We start from the raw sequence: 26,321 nt of genomic DNA on the forward strand, positions 1-26,321 counted from the left end.
CCGCAACAACGACACTTTTCATTTTTAGTGTGCCATGGAATTTCTCCAAGCAATTTATTCAATTCCTGTATTTGTGAGGGGGATGCGAGGATTAGCAGAGCACTGCAACATGGGCCAAGATACTGAGTAGTAGAGGAGAGAGACAAACCACGAAGACCACCAAACACACAGAGGATGAATACTGGACACAACACAGACTTGTCTTCTAGTGACGAGGATTGAGCATCCCACAGCCAAACATCACCAAAAACATACTGTACTGATGCCTACAGTATGGAGATCAGCTTTGGGAGTACACATTCACTTTCTGCTACACTTGGAGTTGGACACGGCGCCATGCAGGAAGCCTTAACACTGGTTGATTATGTGTTTGTCACAGACAAACAGAAGCAGACAGAAGAACCAGTGTACTGTACTGAGTGTCAGAGAGCAGAGCAGACATGGTTAATATGAATGGTCCACATGCAGCCAGTTAGCCACAGGCCTTCCATTCAAAACTCACTGTAAGACTTCCAAGCCACTTTCCATTTCCAGTGCTTCATCTACTTTGTCTGCAGCATATTCTGTAGGTATTTTACAGAGACCTCTTATTAAAATGTATTAAGCTGTCTGTACACTGCAGCCACTTGGACACCACTGCCCTTTCTCCAAATTAGTCCTTCTGTTCACACCAACTCTGACCTGTCCTAAGTTTTAGACAGCAAGACCAGAGCAAGACCATATGCCCCTACGTGGTCATGGTAATCAGGTTCTGTTTTCTATACACCTCCTCCATGAATAACCCTACAGTATAGAACATTCCTAAGACCAGACTGGACTTGGTGAGTCATATTCAGGTTCTGTTTTCTATACACCTCCTCCATGAATAACCCTACAGTACAGAACATTCCTAAGACCAGACTGGACTTGGTGAGTCATATTCAGGTTCTGTTTTCTATACACCTCCTCCATGAATAACCCTACAGTACAGAACATTCCTAAGACCAGACTGGACTTGGTGAGTCATATTCAGGTTCTGTTTTCTATACACCTCCTCCATGATTAACCCTACAGTACAGAACATTCCTAAGACCAGACTGAACTTGGTGAGTCATATTCAGGTTCTGTTTTCTATACACCGCCTCCTGTCCTAGTCTAGTGAGCCAGATACTTCCTCCCCAACAATTCCTTTGTAAACAATTAGCCTGGGGACGAGGTTACTTCTGTCCAGTCCTGAGTTTGAATACCTTAACCAGTATGTGTCTGGGACCAGAGTATGAATGCCTCTATGTCTCCGAGACCAGACTGGATGGACGTGCTCCCGAGTGGCACAGCGGTCTAAGGCACTGCATCTCAGTGCAAGAGGTGACAATACAGTCCCTGGTTTGAATCCAGGCTGAATCACATCCGGACATGATTGGGAGTCCCATATGGCGGCACACAACTGGACCAGTGTCGTCCGGGGTAGGCCGGCATTGTAGATAAGAATTTGTTCTTAACTAACTTGCCTAGTTAAATAAATGTTACCCTTTATTTTCTTAGGGAGCAACTGTTTTTCTAGGGAGCTGTTCGTTGCAGCATCTCTGTCCTGTCCTGACTTTAAATGTGTCCGTGAGCATCAGCACAGATATCATGGCTGGTTATTATCAGCCACTGTTGTCTTTGGGAGCATCTACTTCGTTTTGGGGTGCTAGATAAACATGATGAGCTTCCTCTGCAATCTCCGATGTGGCTTGTAAACAGGAGCCATAGTTGTGTCCCGAACGGCACCCTACTCCCTTTGTAGTGCACTATACAGAGTCCATAAAGATCTGGTCAAACGTAGTGCACTAAATAGGGAATAGGGTGCCATATGGGATGCAGGCACAGACATGGCCAGAGACACAGATATACCCTGAGGTGCCTCCCAGAACAGTCCATCTCAGATCCATCGTCTGGACACTGAGAACAGGATGGAGAAGTAAGTCATTACACATCCCATAATGAAATAATACACTAATGCATGTAACAGGGTGATAGGGCCACAGGGTGGTAATGCATGCTACAGGGTGATAGGGGCACATGGTGGCAATGCATGTTACACGGTGATAGGGCCACATGGTAGTAATGCATGTTACAGGGTGATAGGGCCACTCGGTGGTAATGCATGCTACAGGGTGATAGGGGCACATGGTGGCAATGCATGTTACAGGGTGATAGGGCCACTCAGTGGTAATGCATGTTACAGGGTGATAGGGCCACATTGTGGTAATGCATGTAACAGGGTGATAGGGCCACACAGTGATAATGCATGTTACAGGGTGATAGGGCCAAACGGTGGTAATGCATGTTACAGGGTGATAGGGCCAAATGGTGGTAATGCATGTTACAGGGTGATAGGGCCACATGGTGGTAATGCATGTAACAGGGTGATAGGGCCACATGGTGGTAATGCATGTAACAGGGTGATAGGGCCACACAGTGATAATGCATGTAACAGGGTGATAGGGCCACATGGTGGTAATGCATGTAACAGGGTGATAGGACCACAGGGTGTTAATGCATGTTACAGGGTGATAGGGCCACACAGTGATAATGCATGTAACAGGGTGATAGGGCCACATGGTGGTAATGCATGTAACAGGGTGATAGGGCCACACGGTGGTAATGCATGTTACAGGGTGATAGGGCCACACGGTGGTAATGCATGTTACAGGGTGATAGGGCCACACGGTGGTAATGCATGTAACAGGGTGATAGGGCCACATGGTGGTAATGCATGTTACAGGGTGATAGGGCCACACGGTGGTAATGCATGTAACAGGGTGATAGGGCCACACGGTGGTAATGCATGTTACAGGGTGATAGGGCCACACGGTGGTAATGCATGTTACAGGGTGATAGGGCCACACGGTGGTAATGCATGTAACAGGGTGATAGGGCCACACGGTGGTAATGCATGTTACAGGGTGATAGGGCCACACGGTGGTAATGCATGTAACAGGGTGATAGGGCCACATGGTGGTAATGCATGTAACAGGGTGATAGGGCCACACAGTGATAATGCATGTTACAGGGTGATAGGGCCACACGGTGGTAATGCATGTTACAGGGTGATAGGGCCACACGGTGGTAATGCATGTTACAGGGTGATAGGGCCACATGGTGGTAATGCATGTTACAGGGTGATAGGGCCACACGGTGGTAATGCATGTTACAGGGTGATAGGGCCACACGGTGGTAATGCATGTTACAGGGTGATAGGGCCACACGGTGGTAATGCATGTTACAGGGTGATAGGGCCACATGGTGGTAATGCATGTTACAGGGTGATAGGGCCACACGGTGGTAATGCATGTTACAGGGTGATAGGGCCACACGGTGGTAATGCATGTTACAGGGTGATAGGGCCACATGGTGGTAATGCATGTTACAGGGTGATAGGGCCACACGGTGGTAATGCATGTTACAGGGTGATAGGGCCACACGGTGGTAATGCATGTTACAGGGTGATAGGGCCACACGGTGGTAATGCATGTTACAGGGTGATAGGGCCACACGGTGGTAATGCATGTTACAGGGTGATAGGGCCACACGGTGGTAATGCATGTTACAGGGTGATAGGGCCACACGGTGGTAATGCATGTTACAGGGTGATAGGGCCTAACAGCCTAGTGCTACCCCCAGACACACAAACACATCTGAACCAAATGAAAGACACACACGCGTGTGGTAGAGGATAACCATGGTCCTGATGGAGTAAAGGGTTTAAGAAAGGCCATCCTCAGGGCTCAAGCCAATTCAAGAAACATACTGGAGGATTTTTTTTATATGATATTGCTGCTGATGCAGTATCATATAAAATGTTGCTCTCCATACCACCTTCTGTTCTGCCTGTATTAAATAAAGTCACCATCCCTGCATATCTGTTTGATTAATGATGAGTACAGTTCATAGTTGAGAGAGTGACAGAGAGAGATTGTGAGAGAGACAGAGAGAGAGAGAGAGACAGAGACAGAGACACACACACACCTCCCCTCTTCCATGTCCCCGCCAGAAAACACTGCTCATTTAGCTGATTCAAGATGGCCTCAAGCAAGAGGCCTTTCCACTGATCACATTCAGGTCTGGATGATGTAGAGCAGTGGTTCCCAAACTTTTTATAGTCCCGTACCCCTTCAAACATTCAACCTCCAGCTGTACCCCCTCTAGCAACAGGGTCAGCACACTCACAAATTTTGTTTTTTTGCCATCATTGTAAGCCTGCCACACACACACTATATGATACATTTATTAAACATAAGAATGAGGGTGAGTTTTTGTCACAATCCGGCTCATGGGAAGTGACAAAGAGCTCTTATAGGACCAGGGCACAAATAATAATATAATAATAATCAATAATTTAGCTTTTTATTTAGCCATCTTATATATAAAACCTTATTTGTTCATCAAAAATTGTGAATAACTCACCACAGGTTAATGAGAAGGGTGTGCTTGAAAGGATGCACATAACTCTGCAATGTTGGGTTGTATTGGAGAGAGTCTCAGTCTTAAATAATTTTCCACACACAGTCTGTGCCTGTATTTAGTTCCAGTGAGGGCCAAGAATCCACTCTCACATAGGTACGTGGTTGCAAAGGGCATCAGTGTCTTAACAGCGCGATTTGCCAAGGCAAGAAACTCTGAGCGCAGCCCAATCCAGAAATCTGGCAGTGGCTTCTGATTAAATAAAATGTTCACAGAACCGCTTGTTGCAATTTCGATGAGGCTCTCTTGTTCAGATATTGGTAAGTAGACTGGAGGCAAGGCATGAAAGGGATAACGAATCTAGTTGTTTGTGTCGTCCGTTTCAGGAAAGCACCTGCGTAATTGCGCACCCAGCTCACTCAGGTGGTTCGCTGTATCACATTTGACATTGTCCGTAAGCTTGAGTTCATTTGCACTAAAAAGACCTGTGTGTTGTCCTTGTTAATGCAGACAGAGAGGAGCTCCAACTTCTTGTAGCATCAATTCAAATCAAATCAAATGTTATTTGTCACTTACACGGTTAGCAGATGTTAATGCGAGTGTAGCAAAATGCTTGTGCTTCTAGTTCCGACCATGCAGCAATATCTAACAAGTAATCTAACGTAACAATTTCACAACAACTACCTTATACACACAAGTGTAAAGAAATTAATATGAATATGTATGCTCTTCTGAAAGGAAGGAGGGCCTTATATGCGTCGCGGGGTTATATGCGTCGCAGGGTTTTTTTCCAGCCCGGGTTGTGCAATCGATATGCTGACAGAATTTAGGGAGTCTTGTTTTTAGATTAGCCTTGTTAAAATCCCTAGCTACAATAAATGCTTCCTCGGGATATGTGGTTTCCAGTTTACATAGAGTCGAATGGAGTTCTTTCAGGGCCGTCGATGTGTCTGCTTGGGGGGGAATATACACGACTGTGATTATGATCGAAGAGAATTTTGTGCCGCACAATGAATATAGTAGCGGAAAGTCCCTGTAATCCTAGATTCAGATCATTCAGGTGAGAAACAACATCACCCAGACAGGCCAGTCGTGTGAGAAACTCGTCATCATGCAAGCGGTCAGACAAGTGAAAATGATGATCAGTAAAGAAAACTTTAAGCTCGTCTCTCAATTTTAAAAAACGTGTCAATACTTTGCCCCTTAATAACCAGCACACTTCTTCTGTATGTTGTAAAAGTGTGACATGGTCGCTGCCCATATCAAAACATAATGCAGAAAATACACAAGAGTTCAGGGGCCTTGCTTAAACAAAGTTAACCATTTTCACTATAGTGTCCAAAAAGTATTTCAAGCTGTCAGGCATTCCCTTGGCAGCAAGAGCCTTTTGGTGGATGCTGTAGTGTACTGCTTGCATGCACGTTACCACTCCACTATGTCTCGCTATCATGGCTTTTGCGCCATCAGTACAGATACCAACACATCTTGTCCACCAAAGTCCATTTGATGTCACAAAGCTGTCCAGTACTTTAAAAATATCTTCTCATGTTGTCCTGGTTTTCAGTGGTTTGCAGAAGAGGAAGTCTTCCTTAATTAATTGACCTCCCATAAACGTAACAGACATATACCAAGAGCTGTGCCAGGCCCGCCACGTCTGTTGGCTCATCCAGCTGTAACGCAAAGAATTCACTGGCTTTTAAGCGAAGCAGTAATTGTTTCAAAACATCTCCTACCATGTCACTGATGCATCGTGAAACAGTGTTGTTTGATGAAGGCATTGTCTGCATCGTTTTTTTGGCTTTTCCCCCAGCATTGTCCCAACCATATCCGCAGCAGGGGGAAGAATTAAGTCCTCCACAATAGTATGGGGCTTGCCTGTCCTAGCAATTCGGTAGCTCACCATATAAGATGCTTCTAGCCCTTCTTATTAATGGTATCTGTTGCTTTTATACATGTCTTACTACTCGAAAGTCGTCTTTATTCTCGCTCAAAAAACTGTGGCTTATTTTTCAAATTGTTATGTTTCGTTTCTAAATGTCTGCGCAGAGTGCAGGTTTCCCGCGAGAGAATAACAGTTAATGTGATTGGATGTTAATTATTGGACTAGGTTGTATTGTTATTTCGCTGAACACTAGATGGTTTCATTTTATTTTTGCCAGTGAAACGAGGCTACTCAGGCGAGAAAAAAACCTTACCCAAATGTACAGCCCCGTTGGAAAATATAAATGTACCGTTTGAAAATGTGAAGAAAAAATGTTTTAAAATGTTTTTAAAAAATGTGAATAACATTTTTATTTGGCGTACCCCCGACGGCATTGCGCGTACCTCAGTTTGGGAATACCTGATGTATAGGAAACGTGCTGCACTAAGGGGGACAGAAGAGGAACGTTTCCTTCCACTGGCCAGCCCTGCCTCCCACTAAGAATATCACAACATCTTGCGTGTGTGTCCCGTCTTTAGGTGATTGAATTGAACAAGCACAATACACGCATGCACATACAATAAACACCACACAGCACACACACACACACACACAATTTAGAAGTGATTTAACACTCCCAGTGAGAGGCACTCAAATCCTTTCAGCACGTCTCAGATGAAATCCAGTCCTCCTCTGATGTGGGGTGATATATATACCAACCAGACCGACACCCTTTCTGCATCATGTCTGTGGTCGCCCCCGACCTGTCAGCCATGCTTAGCCACAATAAAGCCCACCTTAAATCAGTACTACAGGCCTGTTAGCCAGACTTAACCGTAAAACTGATCCCCAATCAGTGTTAGAAGTGTGATCAGCCACACTTGACAAAAGTAAAACTAACTGACCCTGTGAAAAACATCAAACTTCAGGTCTGGTAGCTATTAAGTGGAGCAACCTGACATTGATCTTACATTTCAGTTTAGGTTAGGTGGTGAGGTGAGCCGTGATCCTAAGTCAGTGTTTGACCCTCTGAGCCAGACGTGATCACTAACTCAGTTCAGGCTAGCTAGCGGTGAGCCGTGATAAAAAACTGTTCCTAAATCAGTTCGCTAGAATCTGATCATTCCGGGAAGCAGTGTTCACTAACTCATTCCAGGCTGTGGTAAAACTGTTCCTAAATCAGTTGGCAGGCAGTGGTCGTCAGGGAAAGAATTAAGAGACGTCAGCAGCACAGTGCTCTGCTCTCTAATGAGAAGGATAGTCTGACTCTGCTTCTCTGAGACATATGTTGGCATAGACCAGGAGCACATTCTCATACTCTCTATCCACCCCCCACCCCCCTCTCTCTCTGTTCCTCTCTCTCGTCCTAACTGCTTGGTCACTGTGTTCTGGGGAACACTCTCTTGGGTTGCTTTCTTTATTATGGGTTCTGACATTGGTTCTCTCTTGGGCTCTATTGGGTTCTGAAATTGGTTCTCTTTCTTGGGTTTCATTGGGTTCTGACATTGGTTCTCTCTTGGGCTCTATTGGGTTCTGACATTGGTTATCTCTTGAGCTCTACTGGGTTCTGAAATTGGTTCTCTCTTGGGTTTCATTGGGTTCTGACATTGGTTCTCTCTTGGGTTCTATTGGGTTCTAATATTAGTTATCTCTTGGGCTCTACTGGGTTCTGACATTGGTTATCTCTTGGATTCTGAAATGACTTTTTACTCCAACTGGAGAGACTTCAACTTCTGCTGCGATCACTTCATTATGTTCACAGTAGAATTCATCTATTTGCTTAGTCACTGTTTTATGCGCCGCTTAGTCACTGTTTTATGTGCCGCTTAGTCACTGTTTTATGTGCCGTTTAGTCACTGTTTTATGTGCCACTTAGTCACTGCTGTATGTGCCGCTTAGTCACTGTTTATGCTTGTTAGTCACTGTTTTATGTGCCGCTTAGTCACTGTTTTATGTACCGCTTAGTCACTGTTGTATGTGCCGCTTAGTCACTGCTTTATGTGCTGCTTAGTCACTGTTTTATGCGCTGCTTAGTCACTGTTTTATGTGCTGCTTAGTCACTGCTGTATGTGCCGCTTAGTCACTGTTTATGCTTGTTAGTCACTGTTTTATGTGCCGCTTAGTCACTGTTTTATGTACCGCTTAGTCACTGTTGTATGTGCCGCTTAGTCACTGCTTTATGTGCTGCTTAGTCACTGTTTTATGTGCTGCTTAGTCACTGTTTTATGTGCTGCTTAGTCACTGTTTTATGTGCCACTTAGTCACTGCTGTATGTGCCGCTTAGTCACTGTTTATGCTTGTTAGTCACTGTTTTATGTGCCGCTTAGTCACTGTTTTATGTGCCGCTTAGTCACTGTTTTATGTGCCGCTTAGTCACTGCTTTATGTGCTGCTTAGTCACTGTTTTATGTGCTGCTTAGTCACTGTTTTATGTGCTGCTTAGTCACTGTTTTATGTGCTGCTTAGTCACTATTTTATGTGCTGCTTAGTCACTGTTTTATGTGCTGCTTAGTCACTGTTTTATGTGCCGCTTAGTCACTGTTTTATGTGCTGCTTAGTCACTGTTTTATGTGCCGCTTAGTCACTGTTTTATGTGCTGCTTAGTCACTGTTTTATGTGCTGCTTAGTCACTGTTTTATGCGCCACTGCTGCGCCAATCGGCTCCCGAGTGGTGCAGCGGTCTAAGGCACTTCATCTCAGTGCAAGAGGTGTCACTGCAGTTCCTGGTTCGTATCCAGGCTGCGTCACATCCGGCTGTGATTGGGAGTCCCATAGGGCACACAATTGGCCCGGAGTAGGCCGTCATTGTAAATAACATAACTTGCCTAGTTAAATAAAAAATATAAAAAATGTGTTGTTATATGATTAGGCTACAAAGTCATCTCTACCCGTAGATGTGGCTGTCTATTTAGAGTCCCTATAAATCTCAGTGGAAAGTCATTTAATGTGTGCGTAGGATGTAACAGAATGTGTGTAGGTTGTGCTCAAACACAGACGTGTCGTAATATACAATGAAGACAGGACTGAGAAAACATAAGATGAGTCCTATTGGTCAAGTCAAGTGTTGGCTGGAATGAATGTAGGCAGAGGACGCTGTACATTAAACAAGAACAACATTGGCAGCCAGAAAGTAAAATAATGCCTCAGAGTCAATTGGAACTTAACCCATTGACCCATTCATTCAACAGGGAACTGTTCCCCATTAACCAATTCATTCAATAGGGACCGTTCCCCAATAACCAATTAATTCAACGGGGACCGTTCCCCATAGACCCATTCATTCAATAGGGACTGTCCCCCATTGACCAATTCATTCAATAGGGACTGTTCCCAATTGACCAAGTCATTCAATAGGGACTGTTCCCAATTGACCAATTAATTCAATAGGGACTGTTCCCAATTGACCAATTCATTCAATAGGGACTGTTCCCAATTGACCAATTCATTCAATAAGGACCGTTCCCATTCATTCAGTGTGTGTCCATCTACAGTATGCACTGTGTGTGAAGCCCATGGAGCTGCCTGCCATATCTGATTCCATATTGGAATTGGAACTTCCAAATCTATTCCTTGGACCGCTAGTTTTTAAAGGCCTGGAACAAGGAATAGGAATACAAGTCACCACCCACTGAATTACATAATTCTCCCTGCTGGTTGTCAAGGATTTCATGCCAGAATCTTCCCCATCCCCAATCGTGCTCTATCACACACCCACAAACTCATCCAAACCCTCATCCAAATATTACTAACAACCAACTCATGTTCAAAAGTGCTGATCACAAAGCTTTTTATCAGCGGAGCTAACTTGCAACACAAAGCTGGGATAGGAGTTAAGGGAGCTGCTTAAACATTTCACAGAAAGACAACAAATACACCCTGTGATGAGGTCACAGGGTTCACTTCTTATATCTCCCTGTAGGCAACCCTCTCCCTGTAGGCAACATTCCTCTCCCTGTAGACTGTTCCCAATTGACCAATTCATTCAATAGGGACTTAGTTATTACATTTGCGCATGGTGATCTTAGGCTTGTGTGCTGCTGCTCGGCCATGGAAACCCATTTCATTAAGCTCCCGACAAACAATTGTTGTGCTGTTGCTTCCAGAGGCAGTTTGGAAATCGGTAGTTAGTGTTTCAACCGACAGACAATCTTCAGCACTTGTTGGTCCCATCCCGTTCGTTCTTCGCGGCTGAGCAGCTTTTGGTCCTAGAAGTTTCCACTTCACAATAACAGCACTTACATTTGACCGGGGCAGCTCTAGCAGGGTAGAAATTTTATGAACTGACTTTTTGGAAAGGTGGCATCCTATGACGGTGCCACGTTGAAAGTCACTGAGCTCTTCAGTAAGGCCATTATACTGCCAATGTTTGTCTATGGAGATGGCATGGCTGTGTGCTCAATTTAATATACCTGTCAGCAAAGTGTGTGGCTGAAATAGCTGAATTTGAAGGAGTGTTCACATACTTTTGAATATATAGTGTATGAGCCAACCTCCCCTCAGCAGCCTCCACTGGTATACCCACAGTACATGTGAATATCTGCTCATTCTCTTATAGCTCTATGCTCACTCTACCTAGTTGTATATAATGCATGCAAACTTTCTGTCAATTCCGCTGTCTGTATTCTGTCTCTAAATGTTGTCTATCACTAGCAGCACCATATCACCAGGTAACGTTCTGACTGTATCAATGTAATTAGTGAATATCGGTGATTCTGATTCTGAAAAGCTCAACAATGGGTTTCGGCACCAAACCATATGACCACGCTCCAAACTCAAACTCTAATACATGTTTCTCATGTTTTACAGGTGATCAGTAACAATCAAGAGGACATTTCTAACCCACATCATTATCAATAAATAGATGTGCTTCTCATCAACCGTAAATCATCTGTAACTATACAGTAATAACTCAGTGTGGGAACTGTGTGAACTTGAACTAGCTGACTTTTCTCGTGTTCCATGGGTCAAAGTTCAGGGCCATGTACATAATCCAGGCTGATCCATCATGAAGAATGTCTAAATGCTTTACAAGTAGGTTTCCCTGACCCGAAAGTGAAACACTTGTGTGTTGTGTGTGTTGCATTATTGCCCTCCTGGCCTAGATCAGAAGAGAAAATCAGAAGAAGAAAAAAACATTTGTTTTGGAGAAGAACAACATGGTGGTGCAGTGGATTGTGTGTTGCCCTGCAGTAGCTGAATACTGTGGATAATGTGAACGAGGTGCCCCGTGCAGCCTGTACATCATCTCAGTGTGATGCCACGGTGATGGATGGGTCTGGCCTCTTGCTGCTGGGGGTGAGAGGAAAGAGAGGAGGGTTGAGGGCTGGTCTGATCACTGCTCTGAGGCCTGGTGCACAGATGATGCAGGGCTGAAGCACACACAGAAACACACACAGACGCACACACAGATACAGATGCACGCACGCATGCAGACATTTATGCACACGCACACACACACATGCACACACCCCTCAGGGGCCTTGTGTATCTGCTGACAGCCTCTGATCCTCTGTGTGTGTGTATGAGTGTATGTGTATGTGTGTGTGTGTGTGTGTGTGTGTGTGTGTGTGTGTGTGTGTGTGTGTGTGTGTGTGTGTGTGTGTGTGTGTGTGTGTGTGTGTGTGTGTGTGTGTGTGTGTGTGTGTGTGTGCTTATTTTGGTGTGGTGTTGCTAGTGCATCTGGAACACCAGAGTACCATGGACAGAGTTTTCTGTTTTCAAAGCATTGGAGCATTGTGTAAAACACAATCAAGACATACCAGAAAAACAATTTTCCATGGCCGGATTATTACATTTCATCAGAAAAAAAAGCACAATGTCTAATATCCTATATCTTGACATTTGAAGAGCTTGACTTTCCTTCCCCTCAGAGCTTTGTGGAGCTTCTTATCTTTTCTCAGAGCTGGTGTTTGTTTGTGAACCTAACGACCCTGGTTGCTGTAGCTGGTGCCTGGCGTGTCTCTAGCGTCTCTCCCACTGTTGTTGTTCTTATTGTTGTGCTAAAGTGAAGATAACCAACCTCCCAACCTCCCTCACCTCCCACAGTCCTCTTCCCCTCCTACCCCTTCTCACCCATCCTCCCCACCTCTCCTTCCCAGTTTTATGTGAGGTAGGTCTCTTGAGGCTCTGGGACCGGGGTCACCGGAAGTCACGACCTTGGGGTTGCTAGATGACTGGACTCTAAATGTGCCGTCACACCTGCTCCAGTCCCACCAGAGAGTCACGATTGTTCTTTGAAAATAATTAAGGGAGAAACTTGGCTTTTTTCCCTAATATGTTTCATTACATGGGGATTAATCCAATACATGGTGGAATCCAACACGAGGGGCCCAAAAGCACTGCTTTTTGACACATTGCTTCCTTAACCCGGAAGCCAGACGCACCAATGTATTGGAGGAAACCGTGTCCAACTGGAGAACGAAGTCATCTTGCGGGTGCCCGGCCCACCACAAGGAGTCGCTAGAGCACAATGGGACAAGAAAATCCCGGCTGGCCAAACCCTCCCCTAACCTGGACGAGGCGGGGCCAATTGTGCGTTGCCTCATGGGTCTCCCGGTCAAGGCCGTGCTTTCAGTTTTGCACGAATGCTGCCATCTATCCACAGTTTTTGGTTTGTTACATTTTAATCATCACTGTTTCAACATCCTCTATGCACTATCTGATGAGCCCAGTGACAGAGTCAGTGTAGTTGTCGATGTTATTTCCAGAGGTGACCCAGAACATTTCCCAGTCCACGTGATCGAGAAACAGTCCTGTAGCATGAATTCTGATTAGTCAGACCAACGCTGAACAGTCCTTATCACGGGTGCTTCTTGTTTAAATTTCTGTATATATGCGGGGAAGAGCAGAATGGAGGCGTGATCTGATTTGCCAAAGGGGGAGGGTCTTGTAGCTGTCATGGAAGGGAGAATAACAATGGTCACACGTCCAACACAGGAGATGTGTTGGTGGAATTTCAGGAAATGTTTTCCTATAAATTCTACTGAGGTTTCCTGGCGGCAAGATAGTCATATTTTACATTCAGCACAAAGGTTTTGATAGTTCCAAACCAATAATTTGTCCAGTTAAATTATTGCAAGTGTATAGACATGAAACTCCTACAAAGCATTATAGTTGGCTGCTTTCCAAGCCAATAATTGTGTCTACTGGCATACAGCAACAGTGATGTTTGATAGAGGTTGTTTGGTATGCCCGAGCTAAACCCTTCCACAAGGTAATTTTTCTCAATGGCAAACATTACTCATCTGAGCTCTTAAAAGCTTTGTAAACACCAGTATATGGGATCTGTCAAGACATGGGATCAACTTACAGTGGGCTAGGCCCCTTATTGGGACTGTGGACGCACATGGTCTTGTTTATTTTACCTGATGTCTTGTTACAGTCAGTAGATACTAGACACTGCATACTATTCCCTGAACACACATGGTCTTGTTAATTTTACCTGATGTCTTGTTACAATATTTACATGTTGACTGTTTGTGGAGTCTCATTAAGTCATATTTAGTCATATTTTTCAGTTCTCGTATTTCATTTCTGGGATTGCCATGCCATATTGATGTAACCTCTCAAAGAAAACCTTGATATCTATACTCTTAGAAAAATTGTCCTATCTAGAACATAAAAGGGTTATTTGGCTGTCCCCATAGGAGAACCCATTGAAGAATCATTTTTGGTTCCAGGTAGAACCCTTTTGTGTTACATGTAGAACCTTCCCCACAGAAGGTTCTACATGGAACCTAAAAGGGTTCTACCTGGAATCAAAAAGGGTTCTCCTATGGGGACAACCGAAGAACACTTCTGGAACACTTTTTTCTAGGAGTGTAGTTTCTAGTTTTCAGTAACAAACAACAAGCTGCTTGCTTCCAGTGTCTCATGTGAGCCAATAAAAGAGACGACAGTAGACAGTGGGTCAGCCCGTCAGACAGCCAGTAAAGGAATGTGTTTTTTTAGGCTCCAAGTATGGAGGGAGACGTTCAGAGTGAGATCTTCTGGGAGATCTGGCGCTTCTGCCAGGGGATGCTCTGGATTTACGACCGACCAAGCAAAGGAGGAGAAGAGACCCTCAATGCCAGGGTTAAGGGGACTGAGTGGCAGCCTGTCTGTTGGACAAAGCTTGACCATCACTCCTTCTCTCACTCCACTGGTATACCCTGACCTGGGTTCAAAATGATTTCAAATACTTTTATTGAACTTGCCTGGAGAGCCAGATGGGTGGATTTGCACTTTTTGGGACTATTCCATTGGTTCCATTGAATGAAGCATGCTGGAGTTCTCTGAATGAAAATACATGATGATCTTATTTTGGAATATATACAGTGCATATTAAATTAGCAGCGGTTGCAAACATCCACTGTATCTGCATAGTGAACTACTTATAGAGGATGATGTTGCTATGGGAAAGATTCAGACTGTTGGTCTGTGGGTTCAGTTCAGACTGGCTCCTCTTCTCCAGACTCATAAATACAGCCAGACCACTAATGTCTTCAGACAAACTGCCCGGCCTCCAACCCTTCACTCGTCTTCAAACAGCCAATGAATTAGCTCTTTAATCAAATCAGCTGCAGCAGGATTCCATACATAAAGGAACCTTCAGACAGTGAAAGAAATTAAGAGTTTATTTCCAAAATGCTATATGCACCAATTTGTTTCTATATATTTTTTCACCAGAAATGATTGCTTATGGATATTTTCATGTGTGTGTAAAATGTATCTATTCTCAGATGTTTTATTCATTGATTTTAGACAATGTGTTTTTTGTTGTTGTTGCTAAATGCTATATGTCCATTGTTTACCTGGAATGGAATGTTCGTATCCTGTATATTTAACTGTGATATGTGATTGTCTCACCTAGCTATCTTAAGATGAATGTACTTACTGTAAGCTGCTCTGGATAAGAGCATATGCTAAATGACTAAATCATCAAATGAAAAAAGTTTTACATTGATGGCACAAATGTATAATTTTTTACATTTCTTTATAAAAAAGGAACTTATTTGTTACATGTAAAACCTATCATTATTTGTCTCTGAAATGAAAACCAGTAAATCCAAGATTTTAAACAAATACATGTCTGTCATTGAACAACCCCATGCCATCAATAGATAGTGAAAAAACACACCAATCTCTTTGATAATTTATTGAAATAAAAAAGCAAATTTACCAATAATTTACCATCTTTTTGGAATGAAACTCTTCAAATGTATACTGTTGGTCTTATCTAGTGGTGGATAGATGGGTGATACACCGTGGGGAGGGAGATAAACAGTGGGGAGGGTGATACACCGTGGGGAGGGAGATACACTGTAGGGAGGGAGATAAACTGTGGGGAGGGAGATAAACTGTGAGGAGGGAGATAAACTGTGGGGAGGGAGATACACTGTGGGGAGGGAGATACACTGTGGTGAGGGTGATAAACTGTGGGGAGGGAGATACACTGTGGGGAGGGAGATACACTGTGTGGAGGGAGATACACTGTGGTGAGGGAGATAAACTGTGGGGAGGGAGATAAACTGTAAGGAGGGAGATACACTGTGGGGAGGGAGATAAACTGTGGTGAGGGTGATAAACTGTGGGGAGGGAGATAAACTGTGGGGAGGGAGATACACTGTGGGGAGGGAGATACACTGTGGTGAGGGTGATAAACTGTGGGGAGGGAGATACACTGTGGGGAGGGAGATACACTGTGTGGAGGGAGATACACTGTGGTGAGGGAGATAAACAGTAGGGAGGGAGATAAACTGTGGGGAGGGAGATAAACAGTGGGGAGGTTGATACACCGTGGGGAGGGAGATACACTGTAGGGAGAGAGATAAACTGTGGAGAGGGAGATACACTGTGGGGAGGGTGATAAACTGTGGGGAGGGAGATACACTGTGAGGAGGGACATAAACTGTGGAGAGGGAGATACACTGTGAGGAGGGAGATAAACAGTGGGGAGGGAGATACACTGTGAGGAGGGAGATACACTGTGAGGAGGGAGATACACTGTGAGGAGGGTGATAAACTGTGGGGAGGGAGATACACTGTGAGGAGGGAGATAAACTGTGGGGAGGGAGATACACTGTGGGGAGGGAGATACACTGTGGGGAGGGTGATAAACTGTGGGGAGGGAGATACACTGTGAGGAGGGAGATAAACAGTGGGGAGGGAGATACACTGTGAGGAGGGAGATAAACTGTGGGGAGGGAGATACACTGTGGGGAGGGAGATACACTGTGGGGAGGGAGATACACTGTGGGGAGGGAGATACACTGTGTGGAGGGAGATCAACTGTGCGGAGGGAGATCAACTGTGGTCCTAGTGACACCTGCTGATATACGGCGATGGGAACAATCTCACTTGCTGAGGATTTGCTTCTCTGGGTATTTTTGAGAGCATTCCCTCAAATTTCAGTTGAAAGGCATAGGTAATTTGAAAGACAAAAAACATTACTTATTGATTGCGTATGTGAACAGATGTACAGATGTTCAATGAACACACTTTGTAAGTATCATACCACACACATCTGTGAGTAACATGAATATGTGAATGTACACAATGTGTTATTATGAGTTGGCTACATAAGCCCTACTGTACATCCCATAAATTGATTATAGACATTGAGACTGACAAAAAAAAACAATGACAGAATTTGAGATATGAGAAACAATCTGCAATACATGAATACACACTCTTGTGTACCACGTTCTGCCTGATGTGTTACAACCACCGTGGCTAAAGATTATGAGCAAGAAGACCACCAGAAATAATTCCTCAACACCTTCATCCTCAAGAACAAACATCACTGTAATCTACATGTCCAAGAGCTTTGTGTGTCCATTCTGTATACGAGTTAGAACATCAGTGTGTGTGGTTTGATTGTGTGCGTGTGTGTGTTCTTACATTCATATGGCTAAGCATATCCGCGTGTTTTCAAGTGTCCAGAGTAAGTTCACTTGTCCCAGTCCCACACACCCCTGATTGAAGCCAGATGAGCTCTCCTCGAGGTCCCAAACCAAAAACACCTGTACTCCCATCTCCGTTAGGAATTTAGAAGGTTCAAATGCCGCCACTACAATAACCACTTGTGGGCCCCTGGGCCACGCTGGAGCGGCACTTCTAGCACAACATGGGATTTGTGAATATGATCCCAACCAGTAGGTTCCAGCAAGCCCCCCTCATTCATAAACAATCAGGCAGCTCACAGAGGTAGACAAGGTCATAGATTGGTTCAATACTCAGGACGAGTAGCTAGGACAATAACCACTAAACAAAGCTCCTCACAAATTCATTATTCCAAGGAGGGGAGGGGAGGGGTGAGGGTGGGGGCATGGAACTGATGAGAGATGAGTTATCCCACTACTGTAGATGTGTTCCATCTGAACTAAAGAAATCTAGGGTCAGATTCATTAGGGCATGGAACGGAAAATGTTTTGCAGCAGAAAATGTAAAAGTAGTGATTCTGTTTCCCTGTTTCCTTCTGTTTACTTCCGTTTGGTGTTTTAATGAACTGGGTCTGGGTGTGCAGTTAGGGGTCTGTGGAGAGAGGAACCAGAGCCTAAGTAGGGAGACTCTTGGTCTTTGCACCAAATGGCACCCTATTCCCTTTTTACGGACCCTGCTCAAAAGTAGTGCACTAACTGGGGAATAGGATACCATTTGGGACGCAAACTTGGTGTGATGTGATAGTGACTAATGTGAGCCTCTATCTCCAGCTGCATCTCTAACTCAATTCTCTAATGACGGTCACGAGCCGGTGACAAGCCGATGTCACATGTGAGCGTAGGAATCTGAGAATAAGAGGGACGCTCACACTGTTGACTTTACAGTAACAGAGGAGCATTTCAATGTTTCAGACCCAGTCCCAGGCTGTGCCCCAAATGGCAACCTATTCCCTATGTATTGAACTACTTATGACCAAGGCCCATGGCTCTGATCAAAAGTAGGCCATTATATGGGGAATGGTGCCATTTTGGGAGCAGACCCAGTCTCAGATACATTGTTGGTACTTTCCCCTTTAAGAACTACAGGAACATGACCTGAGAAGTTAATTCAGTACTGCTGGACTTATAACTGAGTGTTCAGTCACAAGTCACTGCGAGACTTCCCACACCAGCAACAGGCATATCTGTTTTCAAATACTCACCGGTACAAAATAGGCTTTAAAAGTGTCTGAAAATGAAATGAGTTCATATTGATAAGCCCGGAGTTCCAAATGTAAAAACGGTCAATAATTGGTCTTTGGAATATTGAAAATCAAATTATATTGATAATTTATTACATTACTGGCAGTGTCAGAAATCCCACACCTGGTTGCGTGACATGAGGTCTGGCTTTGGACTAACACCACACAGGAACTCCCTTTAATTCACTTCAGATGACTTATTATTACTGTAGGTACTTACCCATTTGATCCCAGCACTGATTGTATTCCGAAATACAAGACATCACAATGTAGACAAAAACTAAAATTGTTGATAATAATATTCCTACATTCAGAAAGTATTCACGCCCCATTGACTTTTTCCACATTTTGTTGTGTACCAAACTAAGGATGGATCAACAACATTGTAGTTACTCCACAATACTAACCTAAATGACAGAGTGAAAAGAAGGAAGCCTGTACAGAATTAAAATATTCCAAAACAGCCAGTAAAGTAATGGTGCAAAACATTTGGCAAAGCAATTAACATTTTGACCTGAATTAAAAGTGTTATGTTTAGGGCAAATCCAATACAACACCATATTGTCAAGCATAGTGGTGGCTGCATCATCTTTTGGGTGTGCTTGTAATGTTTAAGGACTGGGGAGGTTTCAGGATAAAAAATACATTGGAATGGCGCTAAGCACAGGCAAAATCCTAGAAGAAAACCTGGTTCAGTCTTCTGTCCACCAGAAACTGGAGGAGGAATTCACCTTTCAGCAGGACAATAACCTAAAACATAAGGACAAGTCTACACTGGAGTTGCTTACCAAGAAGACAGTGAATGTTCCTGAGTGGTCGAGTTACTGTTGTGACCTAAATCTACTTGACAATCTATGGCAAGACCTGAAAATGGTTGTCTAGCAACGAGCAACAGCCAATTTGATCGAGCTTGAAAAATTGTTTCAATATTAATGGACAAATGTTGCAAAATCCAGGTGTGGAAAGCTCCTAGAGACTTACCCAGAAAGACACACAGCTGTAATCGCTGCCCAAGGTGCTTCTACAAAGTATTGACTCAGTGGTGTGAATATTATGTAAATGAGACATTTTATTTTCAAAAAACATATTTTCACTTTGTCATTATGGGGTATTGTGTGTAGATGGGTGAGATTTTTTTTTTTTTTATCCATTTGAGTTCAGTCTGTAACACAACAACATTTTGAATAAATCAAAGGGGTCTGAATATTTTTTGAAGGCACAGCTAAAAGTAATCCAAGCCATTATGACTGTCTCAGTTAATAGGAACCAGGACAGTTCTAGAAACTTGCTTCACTTTTGTATGTTCAATGTTTTTCACAGGAAGTTGCACCACTCACACAAGTGTCCAAATTAGGCTTCAACACACACATCCCCCCTCCCCCCCCCCGCAGTACCACACACCCCCGCCGTAAACTACTGATGACTTTATGTATAACTGCGGAGTTATAGGTGGCGTGGCTATCTGAAATGTCCCTAAACAATTATCTGTAATTGCAGTGGGTTCCAATAGCAACAGATGAGAATGAATAGCGTATGGGTAAATAACTGTATGCGCGTCGTGCCCCACTGTATCACACATTGACCAATTTCACACATCTAAATACCAGCCGGCGAGGATTATTTCAAAGCCGTTCAGATTCTTAGGTTCGTTCAAATAAGCCATGATGAATTTGCTTACTTGAGGTTAAAAATTTGTAAATTCAATGTAGAAGCAATTTACACCTAATGGATGGTTTTATGAGTCACGATGCATCATTAATAATTGAGTACACGGTTAATGTCTGTGTGCCTGTGGGACGCGCACAGGAACCTGGATAGTGGACACACACAAGTTAAAACATGCGCGCGCGACAGGCTGTTCGCTTGTAGTTTAATAAACTGGTGATAACATGCATATTAAGAGAAAATATCACCTACCGAGTGCTGTCGCTAATTTCAAATATTGCATTTGCCGGAGCATCTTGGAATAATCAGTTTCCACGGCGGCTGGAGCTGGTATTCTTCGGCCCTTCCCGTCAGACGCGCAATATTCAACTGAAGACAGAACTCTCTAGAGGCGTGAGGGGTGATTGAACTACTCTGAGAATTAGTCTGGCATTTCCTGCATGCTAGCATCTGCGTTTGAAGTATTTTAAACTTGCAAGAGGAACTCTGTAACTGTCACTTAAATACTGGCATTTATTCCGTTTTTAAAAAGAAGTGTTATTATTCTCCTGGTCTCCCGGTACATCACTGCTCCATATCCTCTTCTGCTGCGTAGGCTACTGTGTGGAGTGGACGGGACCGGGAGAAGAAGTTAGGACCCAAGACTTCAGTCCTGAAATCATAGGCACTGAGTGTGTGGGAGTTGGCTTGCCAAGTCAACCCATGGGAAAATCTTACCAGGCAAATAAAACCAGTGACAGAGACGTCTGACTCTGGAAATAATAGCAGTTAGTTATTTTGGAATGGGGAATCGCCACCAAACCAATTTGTCTTGGAAATGTCAACCTTTTTTGCCAGCACTCCACCACCACCAGTGTTATGTTCCGTAGCCTATTTCAAAAGATATTACTTTGCTACAACTTTGGAATTAGGGGGGAAATAGCAGGTGCCCCCCAGCCCTATACCTGATACTTCACATTTAAATAGACAACTGGCAACATTTTTTCTTTAACCCTTATTCTATCAGGTAGGCTGACTGAGAACACATTCTCATTTACAGCAACAACCTGGGGAATAGTGACAGGGGAGAGGATAAATGAGCCAATTGTAGACTGGGGATGATTAGGTAACGTGATGGTATGAGAGCCAGATTGGGAATTTAGCCAGGACACCAGGGTTAACACCCCTACTCTTACGATAAGTGCCACGGGATCTTTAGTGACCACAGAGAGTCAGGATACCCATTTAACATCCCATCCAAAAGACAGCACCATACACAGGGCAGTGTCCCCAATCACTGGCCTGGGGCATTGGGATATTTTTTAGACCAGAGGAAAGGGTGTCTCCTACTGACCCTCCAACACCACTTCTAACAGTCTCCCATCCAGGGATTGACCAGGACCAACCATGCTTAGCATCAGAAGCAAACCAGCAGTGGGATGACTGACAACTAACTACCTGATAATGTCAAAGAAAACCAATTAACAATAAAAGCAACTGAGGTCACACAAAATGTTGTTGGAACTATTTCAGCAAGAATATTTGCCAGCTATTGATCATTCAGTTAGTTTTTTTTTTAAATGCTGTCATGCCCTGACCTTAGAGAGCCTTTTAATGTCTCTATTTGGTTTGGTCAGGGTGTGATTTGGGGTGGGCATTCTATGTTTTGTTATCTATGATTTTGTATTTCTATGTTTTGTCCGGGTATGGTTCTCAATCAGGGACAGCTGTCTATCGTTGTCTCTGATTGGGAACCATATCCATCCTTTCTTTGTGGGAAGTTGTCTATGTTCAGGGCACATAGCTTTCAGCTTCACGGTTTGTTTTGTAGTGTTTATTTGTTTTTGTCTGCGTCATATAAATAAAGAATATGTACGCTCACAACGCTGCACCTTGGTCTTCCTCCTTCAACAGCCGTGACAAATGCTCTATCATTATCGTGTAAAGAACATAGTCTTTACCATCTCCTTATCGATAATACAGTCTGTACAAATGACATTTGCTTTCATTTTTGGGTTGTAATAACAGGATAACATTAGATTAAGATTTAGAGGTATGGGGGTGTGCTCCTGGCTTATGACAAGTTATGACAAGCAAGTCCCATGGGTGACTTGGCAAGCCAACTCCCACACACTCAGTGCCTATGAAATGATGGTTGACTCTTACCTAACCCTACTGACAGTTAATTTACTATGCATGTTCTAGAGAAGATCCTTGTGGGTTTCTTATGGTAGACAGGGGGAATAACATCCAGAAATTCGGTTACACTCTTGTAAAAAAAAAAATGGTGTAGTGACCATAGGAAAACCTTTTTGGGGTCCAGGTAGAACACTTTTTGGGTCCAGGTAGAACACTTTTTGGGTCCAGGTAGAACACTTTTTGGGTCCAGGTAGAACACTTTTTGGGTCCAGGTAGAACACTTTTTGGGTCCAGGTAGAACACTTTTTGGGTCCAGGTAGAACACTTTTTGGGTCCAGGTAAAATCATTTTTGGGTCCAGGTAAAATCATTTTTGGGTCCAGGTAGAACACTTTTTGGGTCCAGGTAAAATCATTTTTGGGGTCCAGGTAGAATACTTTTTGGGTCCAGGTAGAACACTTTTTGGGTCCAGGTAGAACACTTTTTGGGTCCAGGTAGAACACTTTTGGGGTCCAGGTAAAATCATTTTTGGGTCCAGGTAGAACACTTTTGGGGTCCAGGTAAAATCATTTTTGGGTCCAGGTAGAACACTTTTTGGGTCCAGGTAGAACACTTTTTGGGTCCAGGTAGAACACTTTTTGGGTCCAGGTAGAACACTTTTGGGGTCCAGGTAAAATCATTTTTGGGTCCAGGTAGAACACTTTTTGGGTCCAGGTAGAACACTTTTTGGGTCCAGGTAGAACACTTTTTGGGTCCAGGTAGAACACTTTTTGGGGTCCAGGTAAAATCATTTTTGGGGTCCAGGTAGAACACTTTTTGGGTCCAGGTAGAACACTTTTTGGGTCCAGGTAGAACACTTTTGGGGTCCAGGTAAAATCATTTTTGGGTCCAGGTAGAACACTTTTTGGGTCCAGGTAGAACACTTTTTGGGTCCAGGTAGAACACTTTTTGGGTCCAGGTAGAACACTTTTTGGGTCCAGGTAAAATCATTTATGGGGTCCAGGTAGAACACCTTTTGGGTCCAGGTAGAACACTTTTTGGGTCCAGGTAAAATCATTTTTGGGTCCAGGTAGAACTCTTTTGGGTTTCATGTGCCCTCTGTGAAAAGGGTCCTGCATGAAACCCAAAAGGGTTATATCTGGAGCCAAAAGGGTTCTACGTGGAACCAAAAAGGGATCTTCAAAGCGTTCTTCTATGGGGACAGCTGAAGAACCTTGTTAGGTTCTAGACAGCACCTTTTTTTCTAAGAGTTAGCTGTATGAGGGGATTGGGATTAGCCTGGAAACCAAATTGATTTGTTCTGTTTATTAAGAGCGTATCCATTTTGATTACAGGCAAGATTGTGACAACCTCCCATTGTTAAAATATAATAAGTAAGAGAACATGCAGCCACAGAAACCGAGAAGTGGGGTTGATTATTATGGCAAATTCTTCATAACGATTCTCAGATTGAGACTATGCCCTGAGCCTCACGGCGCTGTTGTTGTGGTGTGTGTGGTTTTGGATGCTGGTTACATGAGATGTATTCCTATTTACCTTGACATAATTTTCCATCTGGGAGGAAATGCCATAGTAGATACCTGCCTGTCTGTTTCTACAATCCCTCAGTGGCTTAAACATTGTGTGTCCGTTTCATTACTGTATAATACTGTACATGTTCAAATGGGTAGCTTCAGTCAGCTGATTCTAACCATCCCTTCTGGTTAGTTCTAGTCGGGCAGCTTAGTCTCTCATTCAGAGGACCCACACTTTTGTTAGTGTCTTATTGGTCAAGGTTACACCTAATACTTATCATCGCATCTCCTTCAGCCTATCAGTGTCCTTGATTCCCGGGACTTCAGTTTCAGTTAGTCTATGACCCCAGCACACTGTGTGGTCAGAAACGTGCTTTCCCCATCCTGATGAGCACTTCCACGGTTTCCCCTCCTGTTGAACTTTTCCTCCTGTGGACTGAATCGCTTTATGTCTGATGTTGTGCGTGCATCTAAACAACCACATAGTTAATGTCAGTTATCACTGGACATGATTCTCAGTTATCTGAACCATGAGTGGTCAGATGTGTGTGTGTGATGCCCCCGCACAGTGACACATTGACTCTGAGCCGCTACCCCCTGTATATAGCCCTGCTATTGTAATTTACTGCTGCTCTTTAATTATTTGTTTTTCTTATCTCTTACTTTTTTGGGGGGTATTTTCTTAAAACTGCATTGTTGGTTAAGGGCTTGTATAAGTAAGCATTTCACTCTAAGGTTGGGCGCATGTGACAAATACAATTTGATGTGTGTGTGAATGTGAACATCTTCTTCCATTAAACTCCTCCTAACCTGGACATCCGCCTCGTCCTTGTTCTGACAGGACGTTCTGTGGTGGTTGCCACCTGCCTTAAGCCAGCACCTAAGATTTCTTATTACGTTTATGGTCCTTCGATTCTCTACAACCCTACCCCTATTCTTCAATTCTTATTTCTAGATGTTTCATACACACAGGAGGTAAATGCTGGGGTTCACTGCATCTGTTAGTTAACACATTGCAGATGACTGTTATTTACTCATGGCTCCTGTAACACACACTGTGAGAATTAGATAGTTCACAACAGTCTTGCCTGTCTTCCACCTATCAGATATACATTTTAGTCATTTAGCAGACACTCTTATCCAGAGCAATTTACAGTAGTGAGTGCATACATTTTTTAAATTTATTTTATCATACTGGTCCCCTGTGGGAGTCAAACCCACAACCCTGGCTTTGTAAGTGCCAAGCTCTACCAACTGAGCCACACAGGACACACAACTATACACCAGGAAGACACTGATTAGTGGTCATATTTAATCCTCCCTTTCTACCCCACCTATGTCCGTTCCCACTGTCACTGCCTGTTATGGGAGATGTATCGTAGTATAGGAAATATACATGCTACAGACAGCTTATGAAGATGCTTATCCTGAGCAAATCCTTTATAGATGAAGGAAATTAGTTTAGATTGTGTATTATAACAGGAATATATTTGCCTACTGGACTACCGTTCACCGAATTAGCGTAATGCCACAGTAAAGTAAATCCCTGCTTATTTCATATTCCATATAGTGAATGGGGTTTTCATTGAACAATCTGTTACATACAAGGAACCTGGAATGTACATAAGAAACTGGAGCTTGTATTTTACGTGTGTTATGTTTGCTTTTATGTATTCTGGATGGTTGACATCTCACTGCTTAAACCACCACTAAACACTGAACTCTGTGGTATTTTCATATTCTCAAAATACTCATCTCAGAACCCAGATCCAAATCTCCCGGATGTTGGAAGAGATGAAGGAAGAGGTCAATCAGGAACTATAAAACAATAAACTGTTAGTTAATGTGAATCACTAAATATGGAAGATAGATAGAGCGAAGGAAGTTCCCCTCTCTGAATCAAATAATCAAATTAGTCATGACAGAAATAAGAAAAGACAGTAAGAAGTTTGCTTTCTCTTATTTCATTTATTTACTGCTTTCTTGTCTCTCCCTCCCTCGCTCTCTGACCATTTTTAAATCCCTGAATCCACTCCCTGTTAAAGATGAATACCGCAGGCTAGGGAAACCCTGTTTATCTCAATATGGATATTGAGTCAGTGACCTTTTCCTACACAGGGGACATGGATTGGAAAGGCTTCAAACCATTTTCTGACAACTCAGCATGAAATAAAGCAGTGTGATTCTACTGATTCTATTCTCAGAACTATGACGGAGAAGAAAGGCAATGTAAACATGAACCAGACATGGGAGGGGTGATGAGTCATCTTGTTCTCAAAGAGAAACTAGACTTTCCCTTTTTTACTTCCTTGTTTCATCCTAATTTAGGAACGGTAGAGAGAGAGACAGTTAGTTTAAAACACGCTGCACATACCCAATAAACAGGAAATGCCTTTTAGGGAATGGCAGCTGTGATTTCCAAGGTGATACAATGAATCACCAACATCAGTGCTTTACTTTCTGGGTTTGATGAGACACAACTTATCTTGGCCAATTAGAGCCATGTAAACACTCTGG

At 43.5% G+C, this 26,321-nt stretch overlaps 1 protein-coding gene across 2 annotated transcripts in view; it reads right to left on the reverse strand.

The window, feature by feature from the left end:
• LOC110537005 (integrin alpha-1) overlaps nt 1-20,878 on the reverse strand; it is a 73,396-nt gene extending 52,518 nt beyond the window's left edge. The window contains exon 1 of one of the 2 annotated variants that reach the window (XM_090191770.1): nt 20,426-20,878. In XM_090191770.1, the coding sequence (XP_090047896.1) occupies nt 20,426-20,468 (43 nt within the window). In that variant the 5' untranslated portion in view covers nt 20,469-20,878. The remainder of the gene's footprint in view (nt 1-20,425) is intronic. The other variant, XM_036936981.2, reaches the window with a different exon arrangement.
• Between the last annotated feature and the right edge of the window lie 5,443 nt (nt 20,879-26,321).

Source organism: Oncorhynchus mykiss, chromosome 12 (genome assembly GCF_057628025.1).
Source record: "Oncorhynchus mykiss isolate SJ-2025 chromosome 12, ASM5762802v1, whole genome shotgun sequence".
NCBI classification, from domain to species: Eukaryota; Metazoa; Chordata; class Actinopteri; order Salmoniformes; family Salmonidae; genus Oncorhynchus; species Oncorhynchus mykiss.